Here is an 18834-nt window from a genome sequence, read left to right as displayed (position 1 = left end):
GACTTGCTTGGGCCAAGAAACACAAGCAGTGGACATTATACCGATGGAAATCTGGACGATAGTCTCAGTCCAAATTTGATTATTTTGGTTTCAACCGCCGTGTCTTTGTGAGACGCGGAGTAGGTGAACGGATCATCTCTGCATGTGTGGTTCCCAACGTGAAGCATGGGGGTGTGATTGTGTGGGGGTGCTTTGCTGGTGACACTGTCAGTGATTTATTTAAAAAATAAATAAAAATCATTTAAAATTGAATTCAAGGCACACTTAACCAGCATGGCTACCACAGCATTCTGCAGCGATATGCCAACCCATCTGGTTTGGGCTTAGTGGTCCTATCATTTGTTTTTCAACACCTCCAGGCTGTGTAAGGGCAATTTGACCGAGGAGGAGAGTGATGAAGTGTTGCATCAGATCACCTGACCTCAACCCAATTGAGATGGTTTTGTATGAGTTGGACCACAGAGTGAAGGAAAAGCAGCCAACAAGTGCTCAGCATATGTGGGAACTCCCAACACTGTTGAAAAAGCATTCCAGGTGAAGCTGGTTGAGAGAACGCCAACTGTGCAAAGCTGTCATCAAGGCAAAGGGTGGCTACTTTGAAGAATATAAAATATATTTTGATTTCTTTAACAACTTTTTTGGGGGGTTACTACATGATTCCATGTGTTTAATATTTTTGATTTCTTTGCTATTATTCTACAATGTAGAAAATGGTATGAAAACATTAACAAAAAAATGCTTGCGTTAGTGTGAATGAGTAAGTGTCAAGTTTTGACTGGTACTGTATGTGTGCCGCTAAATCTTGATCTAATCCTCGGCAACAGCAGCATATTTGCGTTTGAGGCAGACGCTCTCTTACACAGGAAGCTGACAATGATAAGCAACAAAGTCCTTCCATGTGACTTTCCTTTCTCCCCCCTGTATTGTGACTGAGTAGCCCAGGATTAGGCTGTTCAGAAATGGCCCTCTGTTCTCTGAAGGAAAATGTTTAACTGCTGTGCTTACAAAACCATGGTGATGTAACGGTGGAACTGACACCTGCGGCCGTCTCCGGGGACATCTCAGTTTCCTAACGGACCTTAAGGAGTATTAAGACAGCCTATCCAGGCCAGGCTAACTCACACAGCACAGGCAGACAGTAGTGCTTATTCCATCCTGTCTGGCCAGAGACTATGGGTTGGAGTGGGAAGTGCTGCCTTTAGTTTCACTGCATTTCAGCCTTGGGGCTAGTCATGGCTGGGCTAGTCATGGCTGGGCTAGTCATGGCCGACAGCCTATATGGAGGAGGTCAGAGAACTGGCAGTGTGGTGCCAGGACAGCAACCTCTCCCTCAATGTGAGCAAGACAAAGGAGCTGATCGTGGACTACAGGAAAAGGTGGGCCGAACACGCCCCCATTAACAGGGCTGTAGTGGAGCGGGTCAAGAGTTTTAAGTTCCTTGGTGTCCACATCACCAACAAACTATCATGGTCCAAACACACCAAGACATTCGTGAAGAGGGCAAAACATTTTCCCCCTCAGGAGACTGAAAAGATTTGGCATGGGTCCCCAGATCCTCAAAGTTCTACAGCTGCACCATTGGGAGCATCCTGACCGGTTGCATCACCGCCTGGTATGGCAACTGCTCGGCATCTGACCGTAAGGCACTACAGAGGGTAGTGTGTACAGCCCAGTACATCACTTGGGCCAAGCTTCCTGTCATCCAGGACCTATATAATTGGCAATGTCAGCGGAAAGCCCATAAAATTCAGAGACTCCAGTCACCCTAGTCATAGACTGTTTTCTCTGCTACCACACGGTAAGTGATACCGGAGTGTCAAGTCTAGGACCAAAAGGCTCCTTTAACAGCTTCTACCCCCAAGCCATAAGAATGCTGAACAATTAATCAAATGACCGCTGAACTATTTACATTGAACCACCCCCTCCATTTGTTTTGTACACTGCTGCTACTCGCTGTTTATCTATGCATAGTCACTTCAGCCCTACCTACATGTACCCATTACCCCCTGTATATAGCCTCAATATTGTTATTTGATTGTTACTTTTTATTTTTTACTTTAGTTTATTTGGTCAATATTTTCTTAATTCTTCTTAAAATGCACTGTTGGGGCAAGTGTAGCATTTCACGGTCTACACTTGTTGTATTTGGTGCATGTGACAGTTTGATTTGATCTAGGATCAGTTTTGTCTTTTAGATTATAATGAATAAGATGTATAGGTACAGATCCTAGAATAGCACTTCTACTCTGAAATGCTTTGTGGTGCTACAGGAAAAGGAGCACCGAGCACATCCCCATTCTCATCGACGGGGCTGTAGTGGAGCAGGTTGAGAGCTTCAAATTCCTTTGTGTCCACATCAACAACAAACTAGAATGGTCCAAACACACCAATACAGTTGATTTCCCCCTCAGGAAACTAACTATAAAATGATTTGGCATGGGGTCCTGAGATCCTCAAAAGGTTCTACAGCTGAAACATCGAGAGCATCGTGACTGGTTGCATCACTGCCTGGTACGGCAGTCGGAGGCCGAGCAATTGCAAGGCACTTCAGGGGGTAGTGCGTACGGCCCAGTACATCACTGGGGCAAAGCTGCCTACCATCCAGGACCTCTACACCAGGCGGTGTCAGAGGAACGCCCTGAAAATTGTCAGACCCCAGCCAGCCCAGTCATATACTGTTGTCTCTACTACCGCATGGCAAGCGGTACCGGAGTGGCAAGTCTAGGACAAAAAGGCTTCTCAACAACTCTCTCTCAACAGCTTCTCAACAACTCTCTCTCAACAGCTTCTCAACAACTCTCTCTCAACAGCTTCTCAACAACTCTCTCTCAACAGCTTCTCAACAACTCTCTCTCAACAGCTTCTCAACAACTCTCTCTCAACCGCTTCTCAACAACTCTCTCTCAACAGCTTCTCAACAACTCTCTCTCAACAGCTTCTCAACAACTCTCTCTCAACAGCTTCTCAACAACTCTCTCTCAACAGCTTCTCAACAACTCTCTCTCAACAGCTGGTAGATTTAATAATCTACCAGCTCCACAAAACGATGAGCATTCTTTGTAATGTTTCTTAAACATTGTGGTATATTTTATGACCTGAGTCTTTTAATCAAAGTATCACAGAAGAGCCAAACATTTTCACCTGCCCCTTTAAGGGTGGGAGGTTACCACATAAACACGACTCGTCATGTTTGTGCCTCAGATTGAGTCTGACCAGTAGAGGCGTTGTCTTCACTTCTCTAGCAGTTGAAACTCAAACATAGGAAAACCTAGCTTGTGAACAAAACAATGTAAATAGCCAAGTAACATAAGGACAAAGTCTCACTTCAGTAGACTTTTTTGTTTCAAGTAAATTAGACCAACTTTTATGCCTGTCACCAGCGAGGCAGTCTTGCAGCGCGAGGTGGAATAGGCTATATAGGATTCATAGTTCTTCGTGCGATTTTAATTTACCTGCTATGAAACAAAACGGCAGAAATACTTTGAAAACATCTACTGCAGAATTTATTTTACTATAAATGTCGTCATACTTCATTATTTTATGAAAGGCTCGCACTGTGGAGCCCTGACCACCTGCCAACGTGGTAAAATAGATTTTGGCATTGACAGGTAAAATGTCTCTGGCTGGCATTTTAAATTTAGGACCTGGCTCCTGATCTCTGACTGCACTCCTCCTCCTCAACTCCCTTATGAGATCTCTCTCTCTGACCGCAATTCTCCTCCTCAACTCCCTTATGAGATCTCTCTCTGACTGCAATTCTCCTCCTCAACTCCCTTATGAGCTCTCTCTCTCTCTCTGACTGCAATTCTCCTCCTCCTCAACTCCCTTGTGAGCGAGCTCTCTCTGACTGCAATTCTCCTCCTCCTCAACTCCCTTGTGAGCGAGCTCTCTGACTGCAATTCTCCTCCTCCTCAACTCCCTTGTGAGCGAGCTCTCTCTGACTGCAATTCTCCTCCTCCTCAACTCCCTTGTGAGCGAGCTCTCTCTGACTGCAATTCTCCTCCTCCTCAACTCCCTTGTGAGCGAGCTCTCTCTGCAATTCTCCTCCTCCTCAACTCCCTTGTGAGCGAGATCTCTCTGCAATTCTCCTCCTCCTCAACTCCCTTGTGAGCTCTCTGAATTCTCTCCTCCTCAACTCCCTTGACTCTCTCTCTGACTGCAATTCTCCTCCTCCTCAACTCCCTTGTGAGCGATCTCTCTCTGACTGCAATTCTCCTCCTCCTCAACTCCCTTGTGAGCGAGCTCTCTCTGACTGCAATTCTCCTCCTCCTCAACTCCCTTGTGAGCGAGCTCTCTCTGACTGCAATTCTCCTCCTCCTCAACTCCCTTGTGAGCGAGCTCAGGAATGTTCTATTTATCAGGCTGAACTTTCAGTGGTCAGAGCTGTGATGTCTTGAAGCAGGCCACATACACCAGGGTTTCCGTTAGAAAACTGTGGTGCCAGACAACGTGACCGGGAAGATTTTTACTTTACTGGCAATTTGATACATTTTACAGACCCATGTGCATTGGGTGCATACCCCATTAGGGCATCTACCCACGGTGCTCAGAATGACCGAAAACACATTTAGGTTTCGGTAATACAGCTTAAAAGAACGTGTAACTTGTGATAAATCAGCCAGTAAAACGTCATTTTCAAACATTTGCCAAAATGCAATTTGTGAGAACACCATTCAAAACAGTGCACCTGATAGCGTTTCCATATGCGACAGAGATGAGAATGTTAGAAACTTAGAGGGGGAATTTAAAGATGCAACAACTAGGATGGGTTGCTAATATTACATGGACTGTGCCTTTGGCTTCTGGACAACAGAAAAAAACGTTGATATGAAAACTAGTAGAACAGGAGAGAAATGGCATAGCACTGGGTCCAATAGGGAAGTAAATGGAAAATGCATGTATAAAAGCATGTTTTACTCCAGCAGCAACAGCTGAGGAGCTGCAGGAGAAGTCCTGCTCAAAATAGGCTCTATATCCTGTGTGCGCATGATAGTTGTGTTGTGAAAAAAAGATGCATGATGACCAATGAAAATACACACAGGCCAATTTTAATTCCACTAAATTGCCAAATGAACCATTCCATCAATTAATAAAAAGTATTATTTATCAATGGGATTTTTCTTTCTTCGGTAATTCTGGCCGCCAAAAGTTTTTGATTTATTGGCTTTTCATAATTTTTAGGGGGGCAAAATCTGTCAATTACCGGCTAATGGAAACCCTGACACACATACTCACACACACAGAGAAATCAAGGTTATGCCCTCTTTAGTTCCTCACATTCTTGTCTCTGACCCACACTGAGCCCTCTTTCTGAAACGTCATCCATTAGCTAGCATGTTGGGTCTGGAACTTTCCACTGACTCTGAGGGCCTATTCTGTTTCTCTGATGGTGTGGGATACAGAGTCAGCTTGTGGCTGGTTAACTGTTTGACTTGGACTCGTGGTGACAGCCTCGGATATTGGCTATTACGTTCACTAGTCAGATACTAGGGGTGTAATGGTTCACCAAACACACTGTTCGGTTATGTATTGCGGTTGTGGGTGATATTTCGGTACAGCAGGAAAATTAAATGCCAACAGTTACTTTTTTGTTTATGAAAATCCAAGGTGTTGGTATTCCTAATTCCATATACAGTGGGGAGAACAAGTATTTGATACACTGGCGATTTTGCAGGTTTTCCTACTTACAAAGCATGTAGAGGTCTGTAATTTTTATCATAGGTACACTTCAACTGTGTGAGACAGAATCTAAAACAAAAATCCAGAAAATCACATTGTATGATTTTTAAGTAATTCATTTGCATTTTATTGCATGACATAAGTATTTGATACATCAGAAAAGCCAAACTTAATATTTGGTACAGAAACCTTTGTTTCTAGCATGAGTATAGATGTGTAGATTGTTGACACAAAAATTAATTGAATCCCACTTTGTAACATAATTAAATGTGGAAAAAGTCAAGGGGTGTGAGTACTTTCTGAAGGCACTGTAAAGGGGCGTGTCTGTAGCACGGTACTTGTCATTTCACAGTCCAGGGTAATGTGATATGACTGTCACTGTGAACAGGGCTACAGAGAGCTACGAGGTCCATCCATTGGTAGTAAGCGCAACACAGGATGCATTGGCCAATTCGTTGGCAACTTCAGCTTTACCTTGCTTATATAGAGCAGGAACTGCCTGTTTGCTGAAATGGGTGCAGGAGGGCAAAGTTTGTAACGAGGTACATTACATTGTACAAGATGTTCCATAAAGATCTAAAGATACTATAGATCACACCATTCACCACCTTAGCTACAAATTGTTCCACGCACCATGTTTAATCTCATTGCAAGGAGAGAGGTTACCCCACTGAGTCGGTCTAACTGAGATTAGGAGTGACTAATAGGTACTCCGTTTGCATCTGTGGCTGTGTTTACACAGGCAGTACAATTCTGATATTTTGCCAATAATTGGTTGACTACGGTCTAGAAGACAGCATTCCCCTACTATTCTGAGATATCTCAGAACCCATACTCGGTCTCTTGACATCTCTCCCCCTCCCTACCTCCATGCCAACTGTGATCTGCTGCCGTGTCACAGCTGCATTGCCAAGGTAACAGCTATCTGACACCTCTGATTGGATTTCAGGGCCTTCTCCCTCATCGTGTATGCAGATGGTTATGACTCATGCTTGTGTTTTCATGGCAGTGGTGTCTAGCCGCTGGCTGTAGTGTAGCAGCAGAAAAACAAACCGGGCCCAGAGGGGCGAGGATTCTCACTGTCCCGCCTGATTAAACCCATTTATCCACCTCAACAAAGACCAGAACATTGTGCATTTAAATATGCTGACGGGGGAGACAACAAAAGAGATCTTAATAGAGAAAGAGATCAAATACCTAAAAAGGTCTCAAGTGGATGGATGGGGAGTCAAAGTAACCTTCACGTTTTACAACACCAGGTCCTGACAGCACTGACAGCTGGAAATGCCCACTACAGAGAGACCATTGAACATTCCCCGTCATTGGGGGAATGCAGTTCATAAACTGCCCGGTGTGGACACTGAGAATTATACATTGAGAATGACCTAAAACAATTTCCCGTCAAAATTGGATGTATAAATTCTTAATTTTGCTAAATTTCTGTTAATTGTTTTCTCAAAATATGGACATGTAATTTTTCTTCCAAAATATGAAGTGATAGGGTAGTCAATGGTGTCATCTATCTGCTAAATGAGTAAGGAGGAAGTAATGCGTTCATATTATGTAACAGTATCAGCTGATTTAAGGGCGAGGCCAGACTGTACCATTGATCTTTATCGAAATTTTTGATTTCCAAAGGTTTGTCAATGGGGAGTGGAATGTTGATGGTCATCAGGGATGACGTGACCATATCCATAAAATGTTCATCCATTTTCAGACAAAAATGCTGCGTTCAAAACAACTGGCAACTCGGGGGGGGGGGGGAGAAAAATAACTCCAGGGTCAATTATTTTTGAACAGTCATCCAACTTTCCATGTCAGAAACGCAGACATCTTTCTAGACCTCAGACTTTCGGACCTGAAGATCACTTACGTCTTGATTTGACCTAGTTTTTTTCCCTCCGAGTTACCAGTTGTCTTGAAGGCACCAAAAGTTCTGATGAGTTGAACTTTTGATGGGCTGATGGATACGTAACAATCCGTTTAGCCAATTTACCCACACATTCAAGCATTTAAAACGCCACACGGACCAGAATGTATCCGTTGTGATTTTGTATAATTTCTCCACGGATCAGTCTGGCCAGGCCTTGCCCTTTTAATTTGATTGGTCAAAATACCAATTATTGGCAAAATATCTGAATTTTACAGACATGAATGCAAATGCATATCTATTAGTAATTCCTTTTCTCAGTTAGGTTACCCCCACGAGTCTCTCTCCTTGCAATGAGATTAAACATAGCTGTAAATTGTTCCGTGCCCTAAGGTGGTGTGATCTATAGTATCTTTATGGAACATCTTGTACAATGTAATGTACTGCCCGTATTAGCAGCAGGCTCTACACTCACTGCACCGACTGCAGTGTCATTATCTAGGTACATTTCAAGGGATGTCAACACCACCGAGTCAGGTAGGACCTATTTAAGGAACAGCCAAGCCTGGCTGAAAATGTACAGCAGCAATCACTAATTGTTAACAGATGTTTACTTTGTGTTTCTCGTCGTTCTATGTTGTGAACTGTACACAGAAAACATTGGAGCCCACATGACCGGTCCTGTATGGGAGATGCTTTGCTTGCAGCCTGTCTATATGTACGTTATTTGTTGATAGTGGTGCAAATTGCTTATTGATTCATTAGGTCAATAATGGGGTTGGTACCATTATGGATTTTTACAATACCGTCTAACAATATTTTGATACCGCTAAATAAAAAGTAGATTTGTCTTATTTTGGTTGAGTATAAAACATTCTGAATGGTGAAAGCAAATTCATGCTCTCTCCCGCCGTGTAGAAATTAGACTGCAACCACAACACGCACACCCGAGGTACCGAGAGTCGGCACCGACAGCAGACTGTCAAACCAGCAGGGTTTCCCTGTCACTGCTCACTTTGTCATATCAATAGATCACTAGAAGATACATATCATTCATTCTACCTGGAGAGAGTTCGGCTGACTTTAGTTCATTTAAGTGGGGAAGTACTTGGCTGAACATTATGCTGTAGTCGGCTGTATAGCCAACAGCCAGCACTAGTGGAAAACACTGCCATCAGAAATGAGAAGAATATTGTGAAATTATATTTTGGCCATATTTCCCAGCCCCCTGTAACCTACATAATGTTGCATAATGTCTGGCTGAAAGTTTGTTGTGGTACAGCTCCGTCAGAGGTGTCATGTATGATGATACTTAAACCTTCTCGCCTACTTCAATAAGATGACATCAGTTGGAGTGCCTCTGTCTAAAATGTCCCCCTACCCTTCTCTCTCCTGCAGATCACAGAACTCCTGGACGATGACAAATTAGAGGCGTTTGAGGAGCTGCCCCAAGATGGCGAGGATGGCCCCCCTTCCGCCTCTGAATCCCCCCAACACAGTAACACCCAGGTCACCCCCTCTTCAAGGTAAGATCAGATAAATAATGACTTGGTTTATGGCTTTGTGCATATATTACAAACATATCAAGCGTAGACAAAGGACATGGACAATTACAGACCATGAATAGAAAAGAGTCTAACTCTTATGATTCATCTGTACACTATACACATCTACACTGTATAAACACACAGACCCCTGCGTGTACTCTTGTAGCCTCCCTGGTATACATGCACCCACCTCATGTTTCAGTGTGTGTGTGTGTGGACATGTTCAGGCTGAATATGAGCGTGGTGTCACATTCCAGTCCAGCTGCCTGCTTCACCACAGCTATGTTCTTGAATCTGGTGGGGAAGCCATAAAGAGCTCTTATAGCATAATGTTATAGGGTCAGCTCAGCTCCCACATGATGCAGTCTTACATAATTGGAATCCATTTTTCAATCATGTGACCCCACATGGGCTCCTGACCCCAAGCTTCAATACACTGAGAAAAGTAGTGACTTAGATCATTATCACGTTTTTCTCATTCAATGCATGGAGCGTTATAGTGCTAGTCCAAACAACAGACTTTTCCCAGAACCGGGGTAGCAGCGTCTCTGCCAGGTCAAAGCTGCTGTGATCTCAAGTCTCCACAGTGCTAAATGGATGACTGTGTCTCCTTTCAAAAGTCCTGACGTCTAGTTCTGAGGGAAATTCCTCTTCCCTGGAAGTATTTGTGCTGATCTCCTCTGTTTAGTTCCAGTGCACCTGCACCCACTTTGATCTGAGCGAAGCGTCAACAGGGCTGTTGAGAGCTCCACCACAGGGCCACCATACAGCAGCTAAATGTCAGGCTGGTCTGGAATGACAGGCTGGTTAATTTATATTAATCAAATCAAATTGTATTAGTCACATGGGCCGAATACAACAGGTTTAGACCCCACTGTGAAATGCTTACTTACGAGCCCCTAACCAACAATGCAGTTAAAAATAAAATAAAAAAACTAGATAAAAGCAACCGGTAATTGAATAGCAGCAGTGAAATGACAATAGCGAGACTATATATAGGGGGGTACCGATAGTCAATGTGCAGGGGCACCGGTTATTTGAGGTAGTATGTACATGTCGGTAGTTATTGAAGTGACGACAGAGGGTCCGTGATTTCCTGTAGACACTACCACATACGTCTCGTATCTGGGCCGTTGAGTTGCTACTCCACCTTGTCCCTGGACTGGCATTTCGCTTGTTTGATTGCCTTGTGGAGGGAATAACTGCACTGTTTATATTCAGCCATATTTCCAGACCTCTTTCCATGGTTAAATGCGGTGGATCGCGCTTTCAGTTTTGCTCGAATTCCGCCATCCATCCGGTTTCTAGTTAGGTTAGGTTTTAGTAGTCACAGTGGGTACAACATCTCCAAATGGCGTGGCTTCCGATCGGTCAGATCAGCGTTGAATGGTTCTCGTCACTGGTACATCCATTTTGAGTTTCTGCCTTTAAGACAGAATGAGCAAGATGGCATCTTGGTCGGCTTTTCCGACGGGAGGGTGGGGGAGGGCTTTGTATGCATCGCGGAAGTTCGAGTAGCAGTGGTCGAGAGTATTAACCCTACTTGTCGTGCAATCAATAAGCTGATAGAATTTTGGTAGCCTTGTTCTCAAATTTGCTTTGTTAAAATCCCCAGCTACAATAAATGCAGTCAGGAACTTTCACTCCAGTGTATATTTGGCCTTGTGTTTTAGGTAATTGTGCTGCTGAAAGATGAATTAATCTCCCAGTGTCTAGTGTAATCAATTTGAAGTTCAGGCTGTAACACAACAAAATGCAGGAAAAGTCATGGTGTGAATACCTTCTGAAGCTCTAGATGGAAGGGTGGAGTTGGGGCAAGCACTGCAATTTTTTTACCTCGTTATTTAACTAGGCAAGTCCGTTAAGAACAACTTATTTACAGTGACGGGCTACTTGTAAAGTCCCCCCGGCCAAACCCTCCCCTCTAACACTGCAATGCAGTGCCTTAGACCACTGTGCCACTCGGGAGGCCTTAATAGAGATGAAAAGGCAACCAACAGAACTAGTGGCTGACAGTATCCCTCACAACTATTGTCGTGATGCCTGGGGTTGTTCTGCAGTCACAGTTCTGCTTTTGAAGGAATGTCTGTGCGGTATTAAGTTGTCATGTCTTTTTTTTAAATTAATGTCCAATTACATAGTCTTAACCAAATTTTTCATATTTTTATTCAAGACAATTGACCACCATCCTGAACCAGAAGAATGTTGTCTTAAATGTCTTAATAGGCAAGTTTTGTTTATGATGGTGGTCATGGATCAACAGTAAAACTTGACCGATCATGTCCAATGTCGTTCAGTCATGGAGGGAAAAACTGCAGGCTTTGCTGACTTGTTTGTGCCGAACCCTGACAGACATTAAGCTTGTCCCCCATTGTGCCCTGACAACATCTCAGCGACAGCCCCCATCAAATCTAAATATAATCCCATTGGACCGTCCACTATCCGTTCCCCGCTCCATTTTTTTTTTATGGGGCACAGAAATAAACTCTGGTGATGAGGAACAGCATTCTTGAGACATGCTGTTGGCTGAGGTGCGAGACAGGGGAATGTGGGAACAGCTGTTTGCACCATAGTGACTGTCTGAGTGAGGTGGTAGGGTCACAGACCTCCCTCTTCCCTCACCCTGTCCACCTCTCCAACTCAGTGCCTGCCTGCATGCCTGTGAAGCCCGTGGTTGCATCTGAAATGGCATCCTATTACCTATATTGTCCACTTTTGACCAGGGCCCATAATAGGGTGTCATTTGCGACTTGGACAGTGTCCAAGCCAGAGGATCAACAGCCCCTGGGCCAAAGTCCTCCTCATGATCTACTTTCTCCATCCAAACCTGTCCTGAGGACCCTGTGGACATTATTTATGAGGGCTCTGAGGTCACTGCATGCCACAGAAACCTGCCGCTCTTATCTGTGTCAACAGAGCACTTGCTGTCTCTTTCATGAGGACGGATGAGTAACTCATCGTAGACTCATTGAGAGGCGTTTACATGGTTAGCAGCACCCCAAAGGTGGACTCCTGCTCCACTCGTGGCCTGGGCCCATCAAAACAAGTTCCTCCTACTGAATGTATTCCATATACCCACTCCAAATCAAATCACATTTTATTTGTCACATACACATGGTTAGCAGATGTTAATGCGAGTGTAGCGAAATGCTTGTGCTTCTAGTTCTGACAATGCAGTAATAACCAACAAGTAATCTAACTAACAATTCCTAAACTACTGTCTTATACACAGTGTATGGGGATAAAGAATACGTACATAAGGATATATGAATGAGTGATGGTACAGAGCAGCATAGGCAAGATACAGTAGATGGTATCGAGTACAGTATATACATATGAGATGAGTATGTAAACAAAGTGGCATAGTTAAAGTGGCTAGTGATACATGTATTACATAAGGATGCAGTCGATGATATAGAGTACAGTATATACGTATGCATATGAGATGAATAATGTAGGGTAAGTAACATTATATAAGGTAGCATTGTTTAAAGTGGCTAGTGATATATTTACATCATTTCCCATCAATTCCCATTATTAATGTGGCTGGAGTTGAGTCAGTGTCAGTGTGTTGGCAGCAGCCACTCAATGTTAGTGGTGGCTGTTTAACAGTCTGATGGCCTTGAGATAGAAGCTGTTTTTCAGTCTCTCGTTCCCAGCTTTGATGCACCTCTACTGACCTCGCCTTCTGGGTGAACAGGCAGTGGCTCGGGTGGTTGATGTCCTTGATGATCTTTATGGCCTTCCTGTAACATCGGGTGGTGTAGGTGTCCTGGAGGGCAGGTAGTTTGCCCCCGGTGATGCGTTGTGCAGACCTCACTACCCTCTGGAGAGCCTTACGGTTGAGGGCGGAGCAGTTGCCGTACCAGGCGGTGATACAGCCCGCCAGGATGATCTCGATTGTGCATCTGTAGAAAATTGAGTGCTTTTGGTGACAAGCCGAATTTCTTCAGCCTCCTGAGGTTGAAGAGGCGCTCCTGTGCCTTCTTCACGATGCTGTCTGTGTGAGTGGACCAATTCAGTTTGTCTGTGATGTGTATGCCGAGGAACTTAAAACTTGCTACCCTCTCCACTACTGTTCCATCGATGTGGATAGGGGGGTGTTCCCTCTGCTGTTTCCTGAAGTCCACAGTCATCTCCTTAGTTTTGTTGACGTTGAGTGTGAGGTTATTTTCCTGACACCACACTCCGAGGGCCCTCACCTCCTCCCTGTAGGCCGTCTCGTCGTTGTTGGTAATCAAGCCTACCACTGTTGTGTCGTCCGCAAACTTGATGATTGAGTTGGAGGCGTGCGTGGCCACGCAGTCGTGGGTGAACAGGGAGTACAGAAGAGGGCTCAGAACGCACCCTTGTGGGGCCCCAGTGTTGAGGATCAGCGGGGAGGAGATGTTGTTACCTACCCTCACCACCTGGGGGCGGCCCGTCAGGAAGTCCAGTACCCAGTTGCACAGGGCGGGGACGAGACCCAGGGTCTCGAGCTTGATGACGAGCTTGGAGGGTACTATGGTGTTGAATGCCGAGCTGTAGTCGATGAACAGCATTCTCACATAGGTATTCCTCTTGTCCAGATGGGTTAGGGCAGTGTGCAGTGTGGTTGAGATTGCATCGTCTGTGGACCTATTTGGGCGGTAAGCAAATTGGAGTGGGTCTAGGGTGTCAGGTAGGGTGGAGGTGATATGGTCCTTGACTAGTCTCTCAAAGCACTTCATGATGACGGAAGTGAGTGCTACGGGGCGGTAGTCGTTTAGCTCAGTTACCTTAGCTTTCTTGGGAACAGGAACAATGGTGGCCCTCTTGAAGCATGTGGGAACAGCAGACTGGTATAGGGATTGATTGAATATGTCCGTAAACACACCGTCCAGCTGGTCTGCGCATGCTCTGAGGGCGCGGCTGGGGATGCCTTCTGGGCCTGCAGCCTTACGAGGGTTAACACGTTTAAATGTCTTACTCACCTCGGCTGCAGTGAAGGAGAGACCGCATGTTTTCGTTGCAGGCCGTGTCAGTGGCACTGTATTGTCCTCAAAGCGGGCAAAAAAGTTATTTAGTCTGCCTGGGAGCAAGACATCCTGGTCCGTGACTGGGCTGGATTTCTTCCTGTAGTCCGTGATTGACTGAAGACCCTGCCACATGCCTCTTGTGTCTGAGCCGTTGAATTGAGATTCTACTTTGTCTCTGTACTGACGCTTAGCTTGTTTGATAGCCTTGCGGAGGGAATAGCTGCACTGTTTGTATTCGGTCATGTTACCAGACACCTTGCCCTGATTACCACCCCACCACTCCTGGTGTTGGGGTCTGCTCCTGGTTTTTTTAAAGTAGCTGATCATTTATGTCCACTGCTGTTCCTCTGCGGGCGTCATGTCCAGGTACATCCCACCCCCTTCACCTCTTAGTTACTTCCTACTACCGTCCTTTCCCAGCTTACCTTGTCTCACTACCTGATTATGTCAAGGCTATAGGCATCAGAGCCGTATGTTTAGAATATATGGCTCTGATATGCACTACCTGGCTTGGAATATAGTATCCACACGACCTACATGACAAATATAACATATGTTGTCAGTTCTCGCCCACAGTAGCTGGACAGACTTATCTTAATTTCCTAGGAATTCAAACACACTTTCCACCCAGGAAAGATTACTTTTATAGCAACCAAACAACTGTAACGATGATAAATGGGTCAACAAAACATTCAGTTAGATTAACAACAAACCTGACCCTTTTGCTGCAAGTGGAAAATGATGAAGCATTGTCAGAACACATTGAACTCTCTGAACTGATTCCATCATGGTTAGTTAAGGCGGGCCGGTGACCTGGCTCAGGATGTATGGAGTGTGTATCTCTGTGTGTTTGTTCCTTATCACTCCCGAGACAAACAGATGAGGTAATTGCTAAAGAGAGCCTGGGTGTGGCCATCCTGTCTCCCTTGCTGAGCTCCAGTCAGAAGCTATAAGTGGGCCAGCCCTGCCAGTGGGCCAGCCCTGCCAGTGTGCCAGCCCTGCCAGTGGGATATGATTAAGTAGGATATGGGTGCCAAGCGGACATAGGGGTGATGTGCACGTTATATAAAAGCCAGGGTGATGGGTGTCCTTGTGTGTGTTTAGTGATTGGGGGGCTGCTGTGTTGTATTATGTGTTTACTGGGTGTCGGTTGGGGAAGCCCGCCCCCCTCAGGCCAGGTAATTGGCCAGCGGGTCAGGTTCCCTGGTTGTGTCAGGCAGCCCTGTATTTGAGCAGGGTTTTGAATTGTTTACTGCAGCGGAGCCCAACACTACGCAGCCAGCCAGCCAAGGACAGAGCTCCACAATATGTATCCAGATAGTCAGGGTTTGCTCTTTGAGTTGCTCATACAGAATTTATCACCAATAAAGGCTCAGACCAGATAACGCACAAAAAAACTACTCGACTAACCAAGCAGAACCAAGAACCAGTGAAAATTCTGCTGCACAGGTAAAGTCCCGGTGGGAAGGATGAGAGGGAGGAGGATTGTGACGGCGTGTGTGTATTGTCACATACAGTTTTGAGATTTGTAGTGTATGATATATTAATACAGCCCCATGATGTCACAGAGGTCTTGCACAGGTAGTTAATTATGAACTTGTTAATCAGAGGACTAATTCTACACCTCCACTACTACCCCCACAGCAAGGTTGCAGGTCTGATTGACAGACGTGTTTAGTTTTCATAAGGAAAAGAGGTGTTTACGAGCTGAAAGGTCAAGCCTGGGAGAGTGTGTGTGTATGTGTGTTGGGGGGGGGGTACTTTCTTGAAGTACCTGCTGCCATACATCACTGTTTTAGCATTTGGCTCCTGGAAGAGTTTAAGAGTCAAAGCCTAGGCTACCTGTATTTTGGAAGAAGATTGTTCTGACCTACCACTTGGAGCCCTTTGCTGACCTCCTGATCACAGGGAAATCTACTTTGTCAAAGAGCTATGTGGCAGATGATATGGCAGTCATCCTCCTTACCCAAATCACTTTGTCAAAGAGCTATGTGGCAGATGATATGGCAGTCATCCTCCTTACCCAAATCACTTTGTCAAAGAGCTATGTGGCAGATGATATGGCAGTCATCCTCCTTACCCAAATCACTTTGTCAAAGAGCTATGTGGCAGATGATATGGCAGTCATCCTCCTTACCCAAATCACTTTGTCAAAGAGCTATGTGGCAGATGATATGGCAGTCATCCTCCTTACCCAAATCACTTTGTCAAAGAGCTATGTGGCAGATGATATGGCAGTCATCCTCCTTACCCAAATCACTTTGTCAAAGCTGGCGCGTTTATTTCACCTCATTACGTTAGCCAAATGCATGAGGCGCTCCAGGCCTTTCTAACGCTAGTAAAGCTTTGTGTCTTTGACTCCAAAAACCTTGGCCTGTGTTCCATCTCGTCACACATGCTGATTTCTCCACAGTCTGGGAAACAGGAATGATGAGAGGCAGTCTTATCTGATTCAGAGTGGGAGATGCACTAACAGATCTCTGTGCTGTGCGCTCTGGCCTGTGTCTGGCCCTGTCAGCGCTCTCATTGCGGACTGCAAAATAAGGACTACCTTGGGATTCAGAGAGATGGAATGGTGCTGGTTATGTCATCTGAACTCAGTAGACCAATACTCAACTATACTCTCTTTCTCTCTTGAGCCATCCTGGCTGCTTAGCTGGCCAAAGTCCAAACGAAGGCATCATTGTGTAGGTGTGCTGAAATGTGTACGTAACGTGTTTAACTGTCAGAAGGGGAGGTGCGGTGGTGGGCGACTGAGTGTCTGGCCTGTTTAGTCTCTGACAGCTTGTGGCTTCAGTGTTTATGCCCCTTACTGCACCGTCAGTGTGGAATCAGAGTGCGGCTTTTTTCTCAGTAAACAAAAGGGGGGGGGGTTGACAGGTGACTCTGTGTTAATAATTAAGGTGTTATTGAATATATTTGAGCAGCTGGGCAAAGACTGAAGTGAGAGCCAAGGGGTTATATTTTCAACACTAGAGAAAGAGCACTGAATCCTATTGACATATGGAAGTCCTGTTGGCTGTGAAAAGTGATACTGGAGATGGTGAACCCCTTTAATATTCTGTGGTGGATCAGAGTCTCCACTGTCAGTGGTTTCACAGATCTAGCCGAAGGATAGGCTAGGATAGGTCAGGCTAGGATGGCGCAGTAACACCATTCTACTGTTAACCTTTGTGCCTGTTTGTCTGCATGGCATGCTTGAGGTGACCCACCCTGTCAATATCAAACTTTAAAGTCTTTTCCCCTGGGGTGCCCCTTTCGTTGCCCCCCCCACCAAAAAAGGGAAACTCCGGCTCAACCCGACACTGGCACTAACAGTGCCAGATGTTATGCAAGCACAGATTCCTGGCATGCAACACTTTGTTTATGAGCCAGAGGGCGCATACTGCTGAATCAACCCGGCCCCTTCTTCCTGTCAGCTGCCCCAACATTGCCTGATGAGCAGAGAGGCAGGCGGTGTATTGTTTGACATTTACCCACATCATTGGAATGGACCCCGTATTTGTATGGCATCAGGAAGTGGTTGCTATGTACAGTAAGAAGGCCTCAGACCACCCGCCCGCACGTCCTGTCCGCACGTCCTTCCTGCCTTCTGCCCATCCTTGGTGCTTCTGGGAGTGGCGATTGAGAGTGAAATGAATGACATAAGGAAAGGACATGCAGCGCTCTCATGCAGCGCTCTCATGCAGCGCTCTCATGCAGCGCTCTCATGCAGCGCTCCACAGAGGTGTGATAACTGCCTTGATACCTGGTCCTCTGGATGTACTTCCCTCCCTCAGTGCAGTTGGACCCAGGTGAAATAAATCCGTAACCTGTGGGTTACTTCACTGCAGTTTCCACTGGAGCACATGAACACTCACACACGCACTCATATGCTCACAGCCACACTCACACGCTCGCTCACGTCACGCACACCCACACCTACGCGCACACCCACACCTACGCGCACACCCACACCTACGCGCACACCCACACCTACGCGCACACCCACACCTACGCACACCCACACCTACACGCACACCCACACCTACACGCACACCCACACTCGTGTCACGTCACACTCACCACACGCACGCTCAGGCGCACACCTACTCGCGTCGCGCACGCTCAGGCGCACACCTACTCGCGTCGCGCACGCGCACACCTACTCGCGTCGCGCACGCTCAGGCGCACACCTACTCGCGTCGCGCACGCTCAGGCGCACACCTACTCGCGTCGCGCGCGCTCAGGCGCACACCTACTCGCGTCGCGCACGCTCAGGCGCACACCTACTCGCGTCAGGCGCACACCTACTCGCGTCGCGCACGCCCACTCGCGTCGCGCAGGCGCACACCTACTCGCGTCGCTGGCGCACACCTACCGCGCGTCGCGCACGCCCACGCGCTGCCCACTCGCGTCGCGCACACCCACTCGCGTCGCGCACGCTCAGGCGCACGCCCACTCGCGTCGCGCACGCCCACTCGCGTCACACACAGCTAAACGCACAGCTACACTCACGTCACCCACACTCGCACACTCGCGTCATGTCACCCACGTCACCCACACTCGCGTCACCCACACTCGCGTCACGTCACCCACGTCACCCACACTCGCACACGCACACTCACGTCACGCACAGCTACACTCACGTCACTCACACGCACACTCACGTCATGTCACTCACGTCACCCACACTCGCGTCTCGCACAGCTAAACGCACAGCTACACTCACGTCACTCACACGCAGGTGGCTCAGCCAGAG

General features: G+C 46.4%; 1 protein-coding gene across 1 annotated transcript in view; it reads left to right on the top strand.

The window, feature by feature from the left end:
* Positions 1-18834, top strand: part of LOC135544974 (protein FAM13B-like) — a 65388-nt gene that overhangs the window by 28108 nt on the left and 18446 nt on the right. Inside the window, exons 8-9 of the mRNA XM_064972658.1 lie at positions 8948-9075; positions 17976-18142. Of these exons, the coding sequence (XP_064828730.1) occupies positions 8948-9075; positions 17976-18142 (295 nt within the window). The remainder of the gene's footprint in view (positions 1-8947; positions 9076-17975; positions 18143-18834) is intronic.

This window comes from Oncorhynchus masou, chromosome 9, assembly GCF_036934945.1.
Source record: "Oncorhynchus masou masou isolate Uvic2021 chromosome 9, UVic_Omas_1.1, whole genome shotgun sequence".
Lineage (NCBI taxonomy): Eukaryota > Metazoa > Chordata > Actinopteri > Salmoniformes > Salmonidae > Oncorhynchus > Oncorhynchus masou.
This window is presented reverse-complemented; position numbering and strand designations above follow the sequence as displayed.